This window comes from Chiloscyllium plagiosum, unplaced genomic scaffold, assembly GCF_037043375.1.
Source record: "Chiloscyllium plagiosum isolate Xiang-an unplaced genomic scaffold, Cpla_swu_hap1 HiC_scaffold_13, whole genome shotgun sequence".
NCBI lineage: Eukaryota > Metazoa > Chordata > Chondrichthyes > Orectolobiformes > Hemiscylliidae > Chiloscyllium > Chiloscyllium plagiosum.
Window position 1 is genome coordinate 42,225,571 of NW_028270151.1, and position 22,655 is coordinate 42,248,225.

General features: G+C 39.3%; 1 protein-coding gene across 1 annotated transcript in view; it reads left to right on the forward strand.

Annotated features, from left to right (window-relative positions):
- The window catches only part of LOC122556380 (arf-GAP with coiled-coil, ANK repeat and PH domain-containing protein 2-like), a 181,625-nt gene that overhangs the window by 124,578 nt on the left and 34,392 nt on the right, over positions 1-22,655 (forward strand). The window contains exon 10 of the mRNA XM_087993958.1: positions 20,134-20,246. Within this exon, the coding sequence (XP_087850084.1) occupies positions 20,134-20,246 (113 nt within the window). The remainder of the gene's footprint in view (positions 1-20,133; positions 20,247-22,655) is intronic.

Here is a 22,655-nt window from a genome sequence, read left to right on the forward strand (position 1 = left end):
TATCAAGATGGGCAGGAAATTTATTAACATTCAGCTGAAAGGTACTAATTTTGGCTTTTGGTGTTTGAGCCTCTAATGTAGAAGTTGATGATTTTATTATCATTTTCAAGAAGATTGTGGAAGTTCTGCACATATGTTCTGTTGACTCTGAATTTGAGATTTGAACAAGAATTTTAAAAGAAACTCAGTATTGTAGTCAAAACAGAACTAAATGCAGACAATGAGATTTTCACTTATGATGCAAGCTCAATATGACTTGTGACAAAAAATAGATTCGATGATTGGGACCATTACATCAAGTTGGAAGAGGATGTCACGTTTCTCTAAGGGACTTCAAAGAGCAGTTCCCTTTTAGTTTCTAGTATTTTCAGGCAGTTGTCTTTGCAACATGCTTGTATTGAGTTGGATTTTCTGATTGAGAAGCAAGAGAAAAATCAGTCGTTCAGATGACTTTGCATTGCTTACATGCTTCCTCATAGTTACTCAATCAATGTCAAACCCCAGGTTTTCTCATTCTGCCTTCTCCTTAAGAGTGCTGACTAATTTGTAATATGGGAATTAGCAACCCTGTGTTGTCTTGTCTTGTCATTCAGCGGATGTGGTTATCAGTGTAGAGGTGAACATTTAATGCTCCTCTTACCCTTGCAAAGATAATTGTATACATCATCTTGAACTGTGCAGCCTATTATTGCCACTGTTAAGGAGGGATTTTGACTCAACCATGATGAAGGAAGATAATTTATTTTCAAGTCATAATAGTGTATTACTTTGAGAGAAACCTGAGAGATGGTTGTCCTGCTACCTTTCATCATTTTCAAGAGTAGAAGTCCTGGGTATTGGAGGAAACCCTTGCTGGACTATTCAAGTGCATCTTCTAGATTGTGTGCATGGTGGCAGCATGTCCACCTGGTGGTTGGAGAGTGAATGTCAAAGAAGGAAAAGATCGCATGTTAATCAATAGAGCTCCTTTCTTTTGGATGGTATTAAGTGTCTTGAGAGCTATTGAAACTGCACTCATTCAAGCAAATGCAGAGTATTCCATGACCCTCCTGACTTGTGCTTTGTTGATTGTAGAAAAACTCAGAGGTGGGCCCTATGCTACAAAATACCTCGCTTCTGATCTGCTCTTGTAGTCACAGTGTGTAAAGCCATTTTTATTTTTTGACTGTGTGCACAAGAAAGATGGTACTTCAAACTAAGGTGACTCTGCAGAGGTATGACTGCAATTTTTAATTGTGTACTGGAACATTGAGTTCTGTACATTTGCATTTTCCTGGAACAGCAAGAGCAGAATCATACACCATGAAACTGATGGGTTCAAAATTAAGGGAAAACTGGTTGACAACAACGTGACTTGTGTGGAGACAGTGCAGTAGAGAACCAAGTAGCTTGAAAGAGAATGTATCAAAATATATTTCTTATGGGTCTCTCACTTGTGTGGAGGTAATAGCTAGTCATCTTCTACTTACTTTTCTCTCTAAATCTCCTCTTGTAGGAGGAATAAAATTTCTTTTAAAAATAGTGAAAAGGTGAATTTGAAACCAGTGAATGAAAGAGAGCTAACAACAAGTTGTTGAAAAATGTGGTGCTGGAAAAACACAGCAGGCTGGGCAGCATCTGAGGAGCAGGAGAATCGGCGTTTCAGGCATAAGCCCTTCCTTGTGTCAATAGCAAAGAACTGAAAAAAAAAATTAAACTAAGTGAAAGAAAGCAACTCTACAAACCCTGTGGTCTGTACTGGTGCAGTTGAACTGTTTCCCATTTTATTTGCATTTTTCCAGCCTTGTGGGCGGCACGGTGGCACAGTGGTTAGCACTGTTGCCTCACAGCACCAGAGACCCGGGTTCAATTCCCGCCTCAGGCGACTGACTGTGTGGAGTTTGCACGTTCTCCCCGTGTCTGCGTGGGTTTCCTCCGGGTGCTCCGGTTTCCTCCCACAGTCCAAAGATGTGCAGGGTCAGGTGAATTGGCCATACTAAATTGCCCGTAGTGTTAGATAAGGGGTAAATGTAGGAGAATGGGTGGGTTTCGCTTCGGCGGGTCGGTGTGGACTTGTTGGGCCGAAGGGCCTGTTTCCACACTGTAATCTAATCTAATCTAATCTGATAGTCAAGGATCAAGTTATAGAGCTAAATATTTTGTTGAGCTATAGAACAATTGCAATATTCTAATTGCCATTGGTTGCAAACAATGTTTGTTTGTAATAAACAATTATTTTCCTGTTCAGTACAGCGACCTTTTTAATGAATATTTTACCCTGAATTCATCAGTCAGTCAAATTGGGGTAGTGACTAAGCCTTTTTTTCGTGACAATTCTGGGGATAGTGGGGTTTGATTTTGCAATGCACTACCCCAGTGAGGTGTGATATGGTATCCAGTTGAGAAGTGACCCTTTAATTCTCAGTTACTTTTATTTCACTAGGGTATCTCAGTAGAACACATTCACTGCTGCTTTTACATCTAGGGGAGTCGCAAAGTCTCCTCTGAAATTCATTTTCTTTTATTCATGTTTGGATTAAGGTAAAAGGTAAAATCCCTATAGTCATACCAGACTGAAGGGCTGCTGTCTCCTTAGAGAGATGACTGGTGATGGTTTTACTTGACACAGAGAATGATGGTTGTGGTTGTTGGAGGTCAGTCATCTCAGCTTTAGGACATTTCTGCATTTCCTTGGGATAGTTTCCTAGGCCGAACCATCATCTGCTTCATCAATGACCTTCCCTTCTTCACAAAGTCAGTGGTGGGGTTGTTCACCAATGATTACACAATGTTCAGCACCATTTGTGATGACTCAGACACTAAAGCAGTCCATGTCCAAACGCAACAATACCCAGGCTTGGACTGCCCAGTGGCAAGTAACATTCGTGCCGCACAAATGCCAGGCTGTGACCATCACTAATAAGATTCAATCTAACAGCTGTCCCTTGACATTCAGTGGTGTTACCATCACTGAATCCCTCACTATTAACATCCTAGGAGTTATCAGTGATTAGAAACTCAACTGGATTCACCACATAAATGCTATAAGTGCAGGTTAGAAGCTAGGAATAATATGGCGAGTAACTCACTACCTTACCCCTGAAAGCCTGTTCACTATCTGCAAGGCACAAGTCAGGTGTGTGATGTAATACTCCCTATTTGCCTGGATGAGTGCAGCCCTGACAACATCAAGGACAAAGCAATCTGAATGGCACTGCATCCACAAGCATCCTCTCCCTCCACCACTGGTGTTCAGTAGCAGCAATGTGTACTATCTACAAGATACACTGCAGAAATTCACCAAAGATCCTCAGACAGCACCTTCCAAACCCACAACCACTTCCATCTTCAGGGTCACCATGCCTCAGGCGAGGGGTGAGGTTGAAAAGGAGAGTCCTTCACAGTAACCTTAGCCAGTGCAGGAATTGAACCCATGCTGTTGGCATCACAGCATCACAAACCAGCTGTTCAGCCGATTGAGCCAACAGATCTCCTTATTGAATAATCGAATTTTACATTTGAGGAAGTCATTCGACCTAACATGTCTGCACCTGCTCCAGAAAGAGTTAGTCAGCTGGTTCCATTCTCCAGTTCTCTCTCCGTAACCCACTAAATTCGTCACTTTAAAACACATAATCAGCTCTCTTTTGGAACGTCATATGGAGTCCACCTCCACCACTCTCTGGCAGCACATTCCAAATCCTAACAACTCTCCAGGTAAAGAAATTTCTCTATCTCACTTTTCACTCTTGCTGAAAATCTTGAAACAGTGACTCCCTAGTTTCTGACATATCAAAACATGGGAACAGAATATCTTCCTTTAACCTGTAAAAATTGTTCATAATTTTAAATACCTCAATAAGATCACCTCTTGATCTGTTCTGCTTCAAGGAGAATAAGAGTTGAAGTGTGGCGCTGGAAAAGCACAGCAGGCCAGGCAGCATCTGAGGAGCAGTTTTGGGCATAAACCTTTCAGCAGGAAGGGCTTATCCCTGAAATATCAACTCTCCTGCTCCTCAGATACTGTCTGACCTGCTGTGTGCTTTTCCAGCGCCACACTTTTCAATTCTGATCTCCAGCACCTGCAGTCCCGAGGAGATTAAGCCCAATTTTTCTAATCTTTTCTTGAATCTAAAATCCCTCACTTCTGATATTATTTTTATTTCTTTTGCACTGTTTCCAGGGCATTAACATCCATTCTTAAATAAGGTGTCCAGAACTGAACAGGCTACTTTAAATGTGGTCTGACCAATGATTTGTGGAGGTCTTGCATCACTTCTTGCTTTTATAGTTTATACTTCTATTTATAAGCATTCTATAAGCCGCCTTAACAGCTGTTTCAATTTAGCTGGCCATCTGCATAGAATTATGCACGTGAACTCCAAAGTCTGTCTGCTCCTGTACTCCCACTATTGAAACTGTATTGTTTTCCCATGTTTCTTCTATCAACATGCAGTACGTTATGTTATGTTTCTCTTCTGTGTTGAAATTCATCTGCCAGTCAATTTAGTCAATTTTGTCAATGTCCATCTCAAGTCGTTAAAGCATCATCCTCACAATTCGTTATTCTCCATAGGCTTTATCATCTACAATTGTAGCGATTTTGCTCTCAATATCTATCTCCAAATTGTTCATATAAATCAGGAAGAAGCAGGGGTCCCAATTCCGATCTCTGGGGAACACCGCTTTCAACTCTACTCCAGCTTACGAAATGTCCCTATATCTATTCTGTATCTTCGCTTTTAGCCAACTTCTAATCCATGCTGCCAAAGACCCATTGATCTCGAACATCTGTAATTTGCAAACCAATCTGCCATGTGGCTCTATTATCAAATGTTTTCTGAAAGTCCAAATAGTCATAGCACTACCCTCCTTCACTGCTTGTGTCACCGTCAAAGGACTCAATTAAATTTGTCAAACATGACTTGATCTTCACCAATCCATGTTTAACGTCTCGTATTAACTTATTTTCTTCTGTGTATATTTATCTTATCCTGTATGATGTGCTCAATCTATTGATGTCATTCTGACAGTCTGTGGTTTCCTTGGTTATCCTTTGTCCCGTTTCTTAAGCAATGGCATCATATTTGCAAACTTCCAGTTCCCCAGGATTAGTCTTGTGTTCCGAGAGGCCTGAAGAATTTCTGTCAGTAGCTGTGCAATCTAGGAAACATCCCATCCAGGCTGGCAACTTCTCGACCTGGAATGCTGGCAGCCTTTTTAAACATCTCTTTATCTATCACTATACTTCTCAGTTGCTCAACATGTACATTTTCAATCTGGCCATTGTCACCATTTTCGAATTGGGTAAAGGCAGAAGCAAAGTACTCCCCTGCCATACCATTTGCTTATCCTGCTTGTTCCTCATAGGCTCCACTCTATCCTTCATAGATCTTTTGCTATTAATATGTTAGAACATTTTACTATTTGTTTTGGTGCAACCTGCCATCCTTTCCTCATGTTTCCTCTTATCCTTCCTTATTCCAACCTAAGCCCCTCTCCTGCATTTGAGATAATTGTCCTGATTCTTATTGCTGTTATTATCCCAATATGCATAGTCTGCATTCTTTTTCTTCTTTCCTCATTAATATCCTTAGTCACCCAGAATACTTAAGCTGTATCCCTATTTGTTTTTCATGGCTAGCTTTGACCTTCTTCATCCTTCTTTTGAAAGTGTCCAATTTTTTCATCTGTTTTATCCACCAAAATGCACTCTCAATCAATCAGTTCTAGGTTAACTTTTAGATCCCCAGAATCTGCCCTTTTCCAGTCAGGGATCATATTTCTTTTACTGAATTGTATCCTTTTTCCAATTTAATATTGAACCTTAATGTACTGTGATTGCTACTTCCTAAATGCACCCCCACTCTGATTTTCTTCATTTGGCTTGCCTCATCCCCAGATCCAGCACAGCTCCCTCCCTGGTAGGACTGGAAATGTACTTTAAGACATAGGAGCAGAAGTTAGGACATTTAGCCCATCGAGCCTGTTCCATCATTCAATCATGGCTGATGCATTTATCAACCCCATTCTCCCCGTAACCCTTGATCCCCTTGATACTCAAGAACCTATCTATCTCCAGTCTTAAATGTACACAATGACCTGGCCTCTACAGCCTTCTGTGGCACTGAGTTCCATAGATTCCCCACTCTCTCTGGCTGAAGAAGTTTCTCCTTATCTCTGTTCTAAAAGGTCTTCCCTTTACTCTCAGGCTGTGCCTTCAGGTCCTAGTTTCTCCTACCAATGGAAACATCTTCCCCACATCTACTTTGTCCAGGCCATTCAGTATTTTGTATATTTCAATTAGATCCCTCCCTTCATTCTTCTTAACTCCATCGAGTATAAGCCAAGAGTCATCAAATGTTTTTCGTATGTTAAGCTTTTCATTCCTGGGATCATTCTTGTGAACCTCCTCTGAACATGCTGCAGGACCAGTACATCCTTCCTGAGATATGGGACCCAAAACTGCACACAATACTCCAAATGTCTCACCAGAGCCTTTTAGAGCCTCAGAAGTACATCTCTGCTTTTATATTAAAGTCCTCTCAAAATAAATGCCATCATTGCATTTGTCTTCCTAAATAGTGACTCAACCTGCAAGTTTACCTTGACAGTCCTGGAATAGAACTCCCAAGTCTCTTTGCACTTCGGACTTATGAATTTTCTCCCCATGTAGAAAATAGTCCATGCCTCTATTCTTACTGCAGATGTGCATGACCTCACATTTTCCCATGTTGTATTCTGTCTGCCACTTCTTTTTCCGCGCTCCTAACCTGTCCAAATCCTTCTGCAGCCTCCCCGCTGCCTCAGTGCTACTTGTCCCTCTTCCTATCTTTGTATCATCTGCAGAATACCCTCCATTCCTTCATCTGTATCGTTCATGTATAAAATAAAAAGTTGTGATCCCAACACTGAGCCTTCCAGAACGCCATCCTAAGAAGGACTCTTTTATACCTGCTCTCTGCTTTCTGCAAGCTTCTAACCATGCTAGCATCTTGGCTCTAAAACAATGAGCCCTCATCTTATTCAGTAGCCACCTGTGCAGCAGCTTGTCAAAGACTGCCTTGAAGTCCAGGTAGGTGACATCCATTGGCTCCTCTTGGTCTAACCTGCTGATTTACTTCCTCAAAGAATTCTTGCAAGTCTGTCAGGCATGATCTCCCCCGCCATGCTGACTTTGCCCTATTTTACTAGACACTTCCAAGTATTCAGAATTCTCATCCTTCACAATGGATTCCACAGTCTTATCCATGGACAAGGTTAGGCTAATCGGTCTGTAATTTTCCCTCTTTTTGCCATACTTCCTTTTAAAACAGGTGTCATGTTAGCGATTTTTCCAGTCCTCTGGGACCCTCCCTTATTCTAGTGATTCCTGAAAGATCACCATAAACTTCTCCACTATCTATTCAGCTATCGCCTTTAGAAATCTATCAAGGTGATTTATCCACCTCCAGTTTTTCTAGCACCTTCTCCTTGGGGATGGGCATCATACTCAGCTCTGTCGCCTCACTCTCTCGAATATTTGGGATATTACTCATATTTTCCATCCTGAAGACTGATGCAAAGTAATTATTCAGTTCCTCAGTCATTTCCTTGTTCCCCACTATTATCTCTGCAGTATTATTTTCCAGCGGCCCAGTGTCAGCTTTTGTCTCTCTTTTGCTCTTTAGATATCTAAAGAAATTCTTAGTCTTCCTTTTATATTACTGGCTAACCTACCCTCATTTAATCTTCTCCCTCCATAATTCTTTTTTGTTGCCCTCTGGTCTTTGTAAGCTTCCCAATCCTCTGGTTTCCCAATGCCCTTTGCCACATTATATGCTTTCTCTTTTGCTTTTAAGTTATTCCTGACTTTCATAGTCAGCCATGGTTGCCTCATCCTCCCTGTACCATGCTTCCTTTCCCTCAGGATGAATCTCTGCTGTATCTTCTGAATTACTCCTAGAAACTCCTGCCATTGCTGTTCTGCTGCCTTGCCTGCTAGCTCTCCCTCCCAGTCAATTCTACCCAGCTCTTCCCTCATACCTCTGTAGTTGCCTTTATACAGCTGTAATATTGTTATCTCTGATTCTATCTTCTCCCTCTCAAATTGCAGAGTAAATTCAGTTGTGATCACTGCCTCCTTGGGGGTTGCTTCACCTTACGCTCACTTATCAAGTCTGCCTCATTGCACAGCACTAAATCCATTATTACCTGTTCCCTAGTGGGCTCCATCACAAGCTGCACCAAAAAGCCATCTTGTTGACATTCCACAAATTCCTTTTCTTGCAATCCACTACCAATCTTGTTTTCCCAGTCCACCTGCATATTGAAATTCCCCATGATCACTAACTTCCCCTTGATCACTAACTTCCCCTTTCTTATATGTCTTTTCTATCTCCTGGTGTATGTTACGCCCCTGAATAGTGTGTGGAGTCCTGTACATAATTACAACTGGGGTTTATTTGTGCTTTTTGTGGTTCCTCAATTCTACCCCCACAGATTCTACACCATCTGACCCTACTTTGTTTTTTACCATTGATTCAATTTCCATTTCTTAGTAAAAAGGCAACCCCATCCCTCTTCCCACCTGCCTGTCTTTTGTTAGGATGTATGTCCTTGAATATTCGGCTCCAAATCCTGATCTCCTTGCAACCACGTCTCCGTGATGTCCACCATGTCATAGTTGTCAATTTTGATCTGCACCTCAAGCTCATTCACCTTATTCCTTATACTGTGTGCATTCAGTCCTGTAATAACTGTCCTTCTTCTCAGTGTCATTTGTTTGTCCAGTGTTCTTGATGAAGGTTGCTTGCTAACCCTTTCCATACGCTGTTCTATTTGTGTCTCTGCTGCAGATTTTAATGACCTCTTCTGAGTTCTGCACTTTTACCTCTTACCTCTTCCTTTTAATTCTGGTTTTCTCATTTCCCCTATAACTGAACACCCCCCCCCCCCCCCCCCCCCCCCCCCCCATTTAGTTTAATGCCCTGTCTACAGCCCTCATTATGCAATTTGCTAGGACTCTGGTCCCCACGTGGTTTGGGTGAAGACTATCCCTTTGGAACAAGTCCCTTCCCCAGTACTGGTGCCAACATCCCATGAATTCAAACCCATGTCTCCCACACCAATCTTTGAGCCACACATTTACCTGGTAAATCTTACTGACCCTGTGCCAATTAGCTCGTGGCTTGTGTACTGTTCCAGAAAGTTCTCCTGCACACGTTTGTCAGAATTTCTTCCCTGCTATGATCCACGCTGTATCTTTTTCCCAGTCTACCCTCGGGTAATTGAAATCGCCAACTATCAGTTATATTTATCATAGAGATGTACAGCATGGAAACAGACCAACTCGGTCATGCCGACCAGATGTCCCAACCAAATCTAGTCCCACTTGCCAGCACTTGGCTCATATCCTCTAAACCCTTCCTATTCATAAACCCATCCAGATGCCCTTTAAATGTTGCAATTGTACCAACCTCTACCACTTCCTCCAGCAGCTCATTCCATACACGCACCACCCTCTGCATGAAATAGTTGCCCCTCAGGTCTCTTTTTATATCTTTCCCTCTCACCTTAAAGCTATGCCCTCTTGTTCTGGATTCCCCCACCCCAGGGAAAAGACCTATCCATGATTTTATAAACCTCTCTTCTTGGTCATTTCTTCACATTGATATACTGGAGTACCACAAACTTGTCATGGGTCTCCTGTTAAAACTTCATCGAATCCCCATTATTCACCCACAAACCATAAGTTTTATATATTGATTATTTGATCACCTCAAGAATCACAGCCAAGACCAGCTGGGCTGCCCTCACCTGTATTCCATACACAGAAAGTACAACACAAAAGTAGGTTCTGTAATCCAGTTCATCCTTGTTGGTGTTTACTGTCCACTTGAACAGCACTCCAATGACACACCAGCTCTGTGTCCTTCTAGAGGAAGTTACTGTTTACATTGCTCTGCTTCGACTGTTTTTTTGGTGTGCAATGTACCATTAGCAAGCTACCTCAGTATAGACCAGTTGTATGCAGGTGAGCTGCTTAGTTAGTGGTGAAACATCACTAATGACATCTCCACATTTTGTACTCAATCTTCTTCCTGCAGTTTTCATTAAAACAAACAATCCAGTAACATCAAGCTTCAAAAGGGAGCCATATTTGGGACAGCAAAAAGTAAATCTAGAAACTGTCTTTAATATTCTATGATACCAACAAAGGATATCCAAATCCCAATTTAAAACTTTGCGCACAAAGGCAAATCAACCATTAACCATAATATTGTCCTTCAGATTTCCTGCAAATGTTCTCTTCTAGTTTCTCCCCACTGTTTGGAGGTCTATAATAAATATACAAGAAGGTATATTTTCCTGTTTCTCACTTCCAACCATATAGCTTCTAATTCAGAAACTACATCTCATTATTAAGGGTGTTTGAGATCTGGTGCCAAGTGGTCCTCCTGGGAACCAAGCTGACTTTTGGTGCATGGTTTACTGTGGCATTTTTTAAAATGTTGGTGATATTTTCTATCACTTTGCTGATTTGACAGTCAGGCAGTAACATGCTTTTGTTATGCTTTTGGTGAATAGGATATATATATATATATATATATATATATATATGAACAATGTTTCACTTTTTTGGGTAAATCTGAGTGTTACAATTGTAGTGGGAGAACTTGACGGGTTTTGGCTAGTTTTGGGGCCCCTATCCTTTATTGTAGTCACTGCTGTCATCTGATTATGTAGGCATGATAATATGATTGAACCTAACTATTGACTTCATAGTCAACCCTGATCTTAAGACCATAAGACATAGGAGTGGAAGTAAGGCCATTCGGCCCATTGAGTCCACTCTGTCATTCAATCATGGCTGATGGGCATTTCGAAGCCACTTATCCACAATCTCCCCGTATCTCTTAATTCCTTGCGAGATGAAGAATTTATCAATCTCTGCCTTGAAGACATTTAACGTCCCAGCCTCCACTGCGCTCCGTGACAATGAATTCCACAGGCCCACCACACTCTGACTGAAGAAATGTCTCCTCATTTTTGTTTTAAATTGACCCCCTCTAATTCTAAGGCTGTGCCCACAGTCCTAGTATCCATGCCTGATAGAAACAAATTCCCAGTGTCTGACGTTTCTAAGCCATGTGTTATCTTGTAAGTTTCTATTAGAACTCCTCTCGACCTTCTAAACTCTAATGAATACAATCCCAGGATCCTCAGCCTTTCATTGTATGTTAGGCCTACCATTCCAGGGATCATCTGTGTGAATCTCTGCTGGACATGCTCCAGTATATCCTTCCTGAGGTGTGGGGCCCAGAACTGGACACAGTATTCTCAATAAGGCCTAACCAGAGCTTTATAAAGTCTCAGTAACACATTGCTGCTTTTACATTTCAACCCCCTTGAGATAAATGATCTTGACCACTTGCAAGAACCATTGTAAATTTTTATGCTCCAAATCTGGAAATTCCTAGTTTAAATACTATGTCTACATCCTTGTTGCAGCTAGGGCTACTGTATATTTACACTTACACAGGTAAATGGAGATTTTAATAACCTCTTGAGTTCTGCAGTCTTACTTCTTCCTTTTACTTCAGATTTTCTAATTTCCCTTATAATTGAACCCTCCCACCTTCTCCCCCCCCCCCCCCTCGCCAATTTAGTTTAATGCCTGGTCTCCAGCCCTAGTTATGCAATTTGCTAGGACTCTGGGCCCAGCATGGTTCAGGTGAAGTCTTTGTGGCTTTAGTCTGATTGAATACACATTTGCAGTCACTACTTTGTCTTCAGTTTAGATTTGATGTTCTTGCAATAAATGTTATTGACCTTGGCTTTGGCTGTGGCTTTGGACCTTGATGTCCCAGTACATTAAACATTTATCTTGAATGCCAAATAGGTGTGTGTACACAATGAGTCATTTGCAGAGGTATCCCTTCTGTTGGAAAGTCATGACCGGGATATGAAGGGTACTTAGAATGGGTCTTAGACTTGCCTTACAAAATTGTTGCTTTTTACAAAGAATGTTTGTTTTTCCTTTGTTGCATAATAGTTTCCTCGTTTGGAACCTCATCTGCATTCTTAACTAGTACTTTGCAATTATACTGCCTCCAACTTCCTTCCATTGCATATAATGTGTGTCGAATACTATGCAATTCAATCTGTCCATTTTCTGCAAACTTTTACTTGCACAATAGTCAGTAATGTGTGTTCTTTCTTCCATCTTTTCCTTAAATGCTGGTCATAGGCTGCACTTCAGGTAAGTTATAGTACACTTATGTATCACCATTAGTATACATTATCTCGTGGCAACTGGAGAAGTAATCGTAAAATTACTGATCTTACCATTAACTTTTAATCTTTTGCTAAACTCCTACCACTGTTTTGGCTTTAGTCTGTTTGACTACAAATATGTATTCACTATTTTGTCTTTAGTTTAGATATGATGTTCTTGCAATAAATGTTATTGGCCTGGGCCCTGGCCTTAGACTTGACTTTTCAGTACATATAAATATTTATCTTGAATACAAATAGTGTACATACACAAGTAGTCATTTGCAAAAGTCAAAAAAATTACATTTTTTTTTATCATATTAGGAACAAATGTACACTCTAACCTCATCCCAAATCATGCAACTCTTCCCTGACATGCAGCAGAATTTTACTGAGTTTTTAAACTATAGTCACTAAAATGTGCATTCTTCAAAGATAACTGCTAGTAATTGTATTTTCTTGATGCATGATGCTGAATCATTTGTTAGGTTTTTTTATTAGAAAGTATAGAGAAACAGTATTGATGAACAATATGCAATAAACAAGGAGCCCTGAATGATGTGGGTTATGATGAGATATCTGACAGAATGGCATAAGTCCAATGAGGCTGGTCTTGATCTATGGCATAACAAGATGCATTTTCTAACAGTGTTCTGGGTGTCGAGTTGAGATTCTCGCTAGGGAGTGGTGAGGTGCTTATTAATGGCAATTATTGTAAGTTATCACCTTCATTAACACTGAATCAAGCCTCATTAATATACAGGTTCCTATTCTACCATGTGGTGAATAGAAACTCAACCTGAAAATCAGAACAGTTACCTGGCAACTCAAGCTTGCCACTTTCTCCTCTGGGCTTCCATCTTGGACAGCTGGCATCAGTGTCTCTGTATGTGCCATGACTAGTGGCTGTACGTACCCAGTGTTCATCTCTGCACCATCATGGCATATCTCTGAACCACTCAAAATATGCTTCTGCATTTCAGTGCTGCAATCTGGAGTACACCAGGACCCCTCATTGCAGTGCTGAAGCAAGGACACTGTTTGGAACCAGCTCACTGGACCAGACTGCATCTCTGCTCTGCACCCTTGCTCATAGTGTTCACTGGCCTCTCATCTGTTTGGATGCTTGCAGCATTTTTTCATTGCCGTGTATTGCCTTGCAACAGATGCACAAAGTTAAGCAGCTCATTGTGATTGTCAGCAATCGTCAGTTAAGGGGTGGACATGTTGCTGTTTGGAACCATATTATGTCTGTGTTGCACTTCGTTCATGTTAGCAGCTGACGGGCAAACATATTACATGTGCTTCAATCAAATGGCTATGTGCCTCTAAGTCCAAGGGTGTAGTGCTCAATCACATAAAGGGGAAACACCCTTCAGTCAAGTCAATGGCAGTCTGTATCAGGTGGCCACTTGACAGTCAGAGTCAAGACCCCTTCCTTGTTGGGAGTGAACAGCTGATTTCAGTCACCCCACCATCCTTCCTGGCTCTTTACATCCTATTATGGGCTGTTTTTCTTTGGAATGAGACAAAGGGACAGATTGAATGAGATGGAAGTGCATGGCACAGTTGTTATTGCTAGTGAATCCTTCTGTGAACTTACCCCTTCTTAGCTCTAATTTCCAGCAATCCCATTAACCTTGTAAGATAGTGCACTCAACTAATTCTGACCCTTTGAGCATCCGATTTTACTTGCTGTACCATGGCACGCAAACCTTCAGCCCCTAAGGCCCTAAGTTCTGGAATTCCATCCTGAAACAGTATACTTTTCTATCTCTCCCTTCCTTAAAAATCTATCTCTCTCTGACCAAGCTTCTGGAAATCTGCCTTGGTATTGCCTTATGTGGTTTGCTGTCCAAGGTTGCTCCACAAGGTTCCTGTGAAGCAGTGAACATTTTCTTACAAATTAAAGGTTTCAATGTAAATCTAAGGACTCCGGTAGTTACTGCTACATAATGTGGTTTTCCTGGCAATGTAAATGTAACATGAGAGTGACACAATTTTCATTCAATTTATCTGAATGCTTTAAATATTTCCTGTGAATGAAGCATATCTAGCATATGACCATATAGTTTTATTAATTTAAGCATCAAACCTGTGCTTTTCTTTGAGATATTTTAGACAATAAGACACTCAAATGTTTAAATAACAAATGAAATTACTTTATAAGGCATCGGTTCATTAGCAACTCAATTTGTTCACGATTGCATCAGCTGTTCAACATCAGCTGACTGCTTTTGTTTGTGATCCGAAACTCTAGATCTGACTGGTGAATGCATTGAGGCAAACATGAATAGAAGAATCTTATCTCATTGCACAAATATCTAGTTATTTATCAATAAGTCAAAGGAAAAAATATAGCCCAAATTACAACAAAAGTGACTGAGTTTACGAAAGTATTGTTAGTCAATGTCGAGAATGTATTCTGAGCTATAGATTGACAGTTTGTGTTGATTTTGAATTTATCAACTCTGCAAGAAAACTTGCTGTGTTTCACTGGAATATAGATTTTTGCCCATTGTAAGGAACGGTTGCAATGAGATTCTTCAGGTTCCGTTACATATTATATATGGTAAGTTGCTTTTATGAAATGTGTTTATATATGAATGAGCAGTTTCAGTAAGTGTCTTTCAAGAATTCGGCAAATCCACAGAATTTCAGTAATTGCATTTTGTAGGGTATTTAGAGTATTAAATGACCACAACTCCTCCTTATGGTGGTATTATATTTGATTACTTATTCATTTTCTATAATATTGTTAAGCATAAGTTTTATTCCCCAAAACCTCCTGCTGTACAAAATTCTGTAATTTTTTAACACCTTAAATTGAATGTTTATTCAATTGGGAACTACTGTCTAGTGGTTATGCATTGGGAGTGTCACCAGGTTCTTAGTTTTCTCAATTGAAAGGCATTGACTCTACTGAGACTAGGTGTAATTTACCTTAATAGAATACAATGAGTAAAACTGTAGTTTGTGATACAAATATATATGACTAAGTTTCTCTTGAATATATTATACTATTGCTTCTCACGTTTACATTTAATATACAGTAATTGATTTATTTGTTTAATGAAATGGTATAAATAACAATAGTTGTTTAATATCTGAATATGTAAACTTCAGGTTAGTGAGCACCTTCTATTCAGTCATCTTTTAAAATGAATCGACCTTTCCATGATAAAACATTACATGCTTTTTAAGAACATTTTCAGTCCTGGATTACAGTGAATCATTTTACATGGCTGTGGTCCTAAATCTTTTAAAGAGAGAGGGGAAAAAAACCAAAAATCTGGAAACACTGTGAAGGTCAAGAGCATCCTTTGAAGAGCGAAACAAAATTAATGTTTATTGGTGATCATTCATTCATGCCAAGTCTTATTCTATGATTTGGGGCCACTTAAGTTTGTATGTTTTGATATCTGGTATAGTCTAATACAGAATGTTCTACCCTGAATTGGTAAGGAACTGTAGAAACAGAGACTAATTAGTTCAAGGGCGGATATATCATTACTAACCTTAACTATAAATTCCAATCTTGCTTGACCTTGCCTGCTTTCTGGAGGAAACGCTGCATTATTTAAAACAAAGTATGCTAGCACTTTAAGCAATGTACATTGGGCCATTGGTATTACTCTAAAAGTTCTTAATGATTGATGAAATGCATTATGTTTCGAGAGCATCAAGGGATCTTGTGAAATAGTAATGAAGTAATGGTTAGAACTAAATGAGATGATGAGTTTTTGACTTTTTGATTCTTATGGAAATGACAAAAACTAATATTTTTACCTATTTTCTCCAGACAGTATGCCTAAATTGTTGTTCCATATGAGATCAGGTTTATTCTACATGAATAAATGCTGCAATATTCATGGCAGAAACTATGTCCTCTGCATTATTAAATTTCTATTCAGCATTATCTAAAGACTAAGAGATGGACTGTCACTACTTATTATGCTTGAATCATTAATTCATCCCAGCTCATCTGCTCCCCAACTTCCGTTCCTCAGTCTTGTGTTTGCTGATCTCTCCACAATGTCTATTTTCTTTTCCCTGAGTTGTTGATATGTGCATTGTCTATTTCCTTCATCACCTCCACATAAGAAACGCTAATGTTTATTTGTTCTCTATCATCAATTTAAGTACTAGGTTTTATTTCTTATTTGCATCTAAATTCTCATTGCTCCTTACTGTGGTCTCTACAATTGGCTTTTGTGACGCCTGCTAATGTTACAATTAACACATGAATCTCCATTTGTTTCCTGTATGTCGTTCACTTCCATAATATTGCCCTTGTCTGATTACATTCTTAACAATTTTCCAATGAAAATATCACTTCTCTTTCCACAATTATTCCTCATTTCTTGCAGGTTCCTTTCAGGTCAAGCACTGTTATTTGGCAACTTGTAAAAGATGGGTCAATTTCCTAATATAACAGTGACCTCTAGTTTTACTTAACCTTTTCCATCAGTTCCATGACTGTTAATACATTGTCCACCATCCGTCTTTATTTAGGACCCAGAAGAGCAAAGCTTCTCCCATCATTATTCGCAAACCTAGAAACTCTCTTTTTGTTGTCCTTAATACATCTGTGCTTGTGGGCTTGGCTCCCATCAAATTCAAATGTTGCCTTCCCTGTGTCAGTCTGAAGATGCGCAACAATTACGTAATGCTTGATTCAGGTCAGCTGCCCTCTTCTATGTCCTATTACCAGTGTTGTTTTCTTCCATTCTTGCATCTTCAGCCACTTGCTACTGAAATGCTAGTTGATAACAACATGCCACGATTTTATTAAACTGGTCATTAAATTGCCACCTATCCTGCCAAACCTGTGAATTGTTCAGAATGCTGCAATTTCAAAGTCCTTCAGACTGCACTATCACCATCCTCATCCTTGTCAGGTTCCTTTTGCTGTCAATAGTGTGTTAAATGGATTTCAATATCTACATTTTGTAATTTGTCTGTGATATGGTCTCAGCTTTACTCAACATTCTCTTGCAGACACTTACATATGTCATTTGAGTTATAGGGATGTACAGCATGGAAACAGACCCTTCGGTCCAACTCATCCATTCCGACCAGATATCCTAACCTAATCTAGTCCCATTTGCCAGCACTTGGCCCAAATCCATCTAAACCCTTCCCATTCATATACCCATTCAGATGCCTTTTAAATGCTGTAATTGTACCAGCCACCACTACTTCCACTGGCAGCTCATTCCATACACTTAGCACCCTCTGTGTGAAAATGTTGTCCCTTCGGTCCCTTTTATATCTTTCCCCCCTCACCCTAAACCTATACCTTCTAGTTCTGGACTCTGCCCACTCCAGGGAAAAGGCTATGTCTATTTATCCTATTCATGCTCCTCAGACTCCAGGGAAAACAACCCCAACCTATTCAGCCCCTCCCTATAGTTCAAATCCTCCAACCCTGGCAACATTCTTGTAAATCTTTTCTGAACCCTTTCACGTTTTACAACATCCTTCTGCTAGGAAGGAGACCAGAATTGCGCGCAATATTCCAAATGTCCTAACCAATGTCCTGTACAGCCACAATATGACTTCCCAACTCCTATACTCAATGCTCTGACCAATATGCATAAACTATAATTTTATGACTGATTTCTGACTTGTATTTGGAGAGGCATTGACCCACTGGTATTATCACTAGACTATTAATTTAGAGATCCTGGTAATGTTCTGGTGACTTGGGTTTGAATGCCATTATGGCAGTACTTTTAATCAACAAACAAAAGAAGGTCTACTGATAACAGTGAAAGCATCGTTTATTTTTGGAAAAACCCATTTGGTATCGTTAGGGAAGGAAATGCCTTCCTTGCCTAATATGGCGTACGTGTGACTCCAGACCCACACCAATGTGGTTGATGCTTAACTGCCCTCTGGGTAATTGGGGATGGGCAGTAAATGCTGGCCAAGCCAATATCACCCACAATCCTATGAATGAATATTTTTTTCAAAGAGTGCTAAATTTAACTGTCACTCATGCAGAATTCTTGTGCTTCAAAGAACTCCTATGCCATGTGTTACTACAAGATTCTGATTCATGGATTTCCTCAGAGTATGCATTTGAAATGTTACAACCCTTCTGCTCTGTTGCAGATGTAGATTGATCTATGCATTTACAGCACTTTTCTTCAGCACTTCCTTGTAATTTTCATAAATGATTCTGAGTCTGTGTATGGTCTGTCACACTCTAGCCTGTTATCTTTCATATCCTCTTACTCCACCTTGCCTTTCACTTTTTTAAACTCTTTTTAGCATAGTTTCTTAAATTTAAGTATTTTAAACTTAAGTGAATGCATGTTTTAGTTCTAAAATATTGCAGTGCTTTTTGATCTGCAACTAGCCATGGTTCTGAATGTTTTTGATCCAGTGTATTTGTGATCGGATCAGTTTGTATTTACAAACATAATAAAAAAATGGTTTTAGCCAAGTATGTATTTTGCTCCAATCTCATTTTGAGCGCACACATCCAGGAAAAAATACTATCAAGCAGTGACAACCTTGCACCTGGTGGGGGGACGGAAGTACACATTGACCTTGTAGTTTATATCCTGTAAAGATGTACAGCATCTGTGTTGCAAATATGTAGCGCTGCTACTGGCAAAGCTAGTAGGCACTTTAAAAGTTAAATTAATTCACCATATGGCAGGAAAAGAAAAGATCCTTAAACTATCTAAGGAGAATTGCATTAAGAAATTGTGTAACCTAAAAAAGATATTGAAATGAGAAATTTTGCATATTTCCATAGATGCTATGTTCAGCATAGCATAGAAAATGACATGCAGCGTCTGTTTCTTAAGTTTTAAAAAAAAGACTTGCCAAGTGTTCGGGAATTTTTAAACTCTGTGATTTGGCATAACACAAAACCGAACAGAAATTCCACACTGAAATTATGATACAGAACAATTTTCTTTTAATTTGAAAATGAAATTTATAGTTTGCATGTTAAATGATGTTAAATGATACTCTGTGATAATAACAAAATTATCAGTTCCATTCGGGATCATTTTAATTTAAAAAATTGATCATTTTTCAATAACTTACATAAAATAATGACATTATCTTGTGAGCAGTTGTCACACTGTGCACATCAGTTCATCCTACATTTTTCTTATGCTTATTATTGCTGAACTGGTCTACTACAATAGTAATGGGAGTTTAAAAAAAAAATGCTGTACTGTTTGTATGATGTATAACTTTAAAATACTGGGGAAAATCATGGTAGGCAATTCAGTGAGCTCTTCTGCATTCAGCTTCAAGTACTATGACTGAAAAAGTCATATGGGGAGGTGGGCAAAGGTTACCAAGTTTAATTGGAGAATATTATCTATCAGTTACACGAATTGCTAATAAGTGGGGAAAAGAAATTAAACTAAATAAAGCATGCATTCTAGCAAGAATTCTAAAGGAGAGATATTGGCCTCAATGTTCACTCTTTTTCTCACTCCACAGATTTGGCTGGATCTGCTGAGTGTCTCTGTACTTTGTTTTATTTCAGATTTCTGGCATCTGCACAACTTTGGCCTTGCATTTAAAGTACTTCAATAAAAGCACAATGCCCTTTTGTGCTTCATAAAACATTATTGCATTTCAGTGAAAATCTTTTTGTTGAAAATAAAAATCCGATTTATTATGGTTAGGTTAGCGTTGTTGGTTATGAAGTTGGTGATCATTTACAGACTAAGAAATGCAAATTTACCACATGGGTAAAGTGTAATATTTCACTGTGTATGCTTTCCAAAAGCAGTTTTATAGATTTATCTGATGTGACCATACTGCAAACATTTAAACTTAAATAATTTTGTGCAACTAATTTGTTTTGTTGTCAAGTAATTGTTGCTCTTATATTCAGTTTCGAATCATATGTTTTAGGATTTCTCCAGCGATGATCCTAAGATAGAATTTAACATTGATGCTGCTAATGGCATAGTCATGGAAGGATATTTATATAAACGAGCCAGCAATGCCTTTAAAACATGGAACCGGTAAGATTAAACTTTGACTTCGGACTGAAATACTCTGTACTTAATAAGTCATCAGTGCAGAGAAGTTCACATAATTAGTATGAAATCATCAATGTCTGTCACACAATTTTTAACATTTGCTAGTAGAAATAGAAATCCATGATTAGAACACAAGAATTATTTTTTTGTTTCCATGTGATATTATCCAGGTACAAAATTTGTTCATCTTGATTGTAATGACTGTGTATTCAGTACAAAGTTGTCATACATTAGATCTAGCTGCCAAAAATATGCTTAAGTTTTAGTTAAACCGTTCTAGTTATATCATTTTAAAATTAAAACAACAGATGCACTTTATCAAACTTCCTCAGGTTTCATGGTGACTGTTTACAATTTGCAAAGTCCAAAGATATGCAGATTAGGTGGATTGGTCATGCTAAATTGTCCAGGAATGTATAGGTTCGGTGAGTTAGCCACAGGAAATGCAGGGTTGTGGGGATAGGGTGGGAGGGTAGGTCTGGGGGAGATGCTCTTTGGAAGGTCGTTGTGGTCAAATGGCCTGCTCCCATGCTGTAGGGATGCTATGATTCTATGAAGTGCTGATTAGCCACCAACAATGAATGAGGTACATTCCAAGTGACTTAGATTGGTTGCATTTTGAACTGAAAAAAAATTGGTAAATAAAATGAAGTAGACCTCTCCTAGTTTGCCTTGCTTTTCCTTGGATACAGACCTTGGTCCTTTTTGCATTAAAGTGGAGTAAGTTTCTAAGTGATCAGACTAATCAGTGCATAGATCCTTTTCAAACGGTAGATCTGAATCAGACTGTCTCTGTTGATTCCATCACTTGTGGTTTGATTTTCATTGCATTGTTGAGTTGTATACCAACAAATATATACGTGCATGTTGTGGCCAAAATGGTGAACAATAATTCAATAATATATGATAAAAGCAAGTACTAAAGTATCTGTCAACAGTGGGTTTTCATCTGTACCCTCTCTGGCCCCAACTAATTTGCAGGTTAACAGGCTGCTGGTTTTTAATCTTGACAACAGTTTTTGTCAGATTCTTACCATGCAATGGTGATTTATGAGCCACTCCAAGGAAATTTGGGAAGACCTTGTACGTGTCATCAGTGGGAGTGAAGGGAACGTTCGGGTACTACGTTGAATGCTTGTTACATGCAAACTTTCAGATTAGGAACTGGATCTTCTAGCCAGCCCTACCATTTAAAAAAATCACAGTTGACTGTTGAGGCCTCAACTCCACCTTCCTGCCTATCCCAGATAACTCTAAGCTCTTCACTAGCAAACAAGTCAGACTATATGCATGAAATAGCCAATGACCCCACCCCCACAGCACGCTCGGTCAAAGTTCCAGAGACTCGCTATCCTCTTTTTTTTTTTAAAAGGGAGATCCATTATATTTCTATTCTGTCCTCTATTTCTAATTCCTGCCATAAGAGGAACCATCTTTACAACATCCTCCTGTAAAATCTCCTCAGAATCTTGTATGTCTCAGTCAAGTTACCTATTTTTAACTCCAATGAATGTGGTCTCAACCTGTCTGACCTTTTACTGATGAGAAATCTCTTCCTCATGCCCTGCCACCACCATCACAGGCATCAATCAAATGAATCTTCTGTGAACTGCTATTTTTTTCTTTCATTAAATAAGGAGACAGAAACTTTACACTGCACTCCAGATTTGGCCTTGCCATTCCTCTATACAACAGTTTAGTGGAACATCCTTACTTTTATAATCCATTCCTGTTGTAACAAACAAGAACATTCCATTTGTCTGTCTTTTCACTAACCCTACCTGCATCCTGACTTCTTTTATGATTCATAAGCCAAGATCCCTTATATACCTCAGAGTCCTGTAACCACTCTACATCTAAGTGAACTAACGCTTTTCTATTTTTCCTGGTAGAATGGATGAGAACATTTTCCTGCATGATACTTCATCTGCCACATTGTTTTCCCCATGTGTTGCCCTGTTTATATCACTTTGCAGTCTCTTACAGCATGAGAACTCTAAGGCCGCTCCCTTATTTAATACAGTTATGATTGATCTGATCTCTGCTTCAACTTCCACTTCCCTACCCGCTCCACAAAACCTTTATCGTTACTAATGACATCAAATAAACTTCCAGACAGAGCTATAGAGGCATAATCCATCAACTCAACAAAGAAACCATTTTTAGCTACAATGGGGTTACATTCTCACACTTGTGTTATGAAGATGTGGGAGTACTATACTTTTGAGAGTAAAGGCTAGCAGTGACAGCACATGTGTTCTTAATAAGACACATGTAAGATGTGCTGCAGCTACTGGGGTAGCTAGTTACCTGGAAATGACAAAGCAGTTTCGAGTTAGGCTGATCAGTTTAAATTATACCCCAAAAAATACCAAATTCCAATCAAGTTTG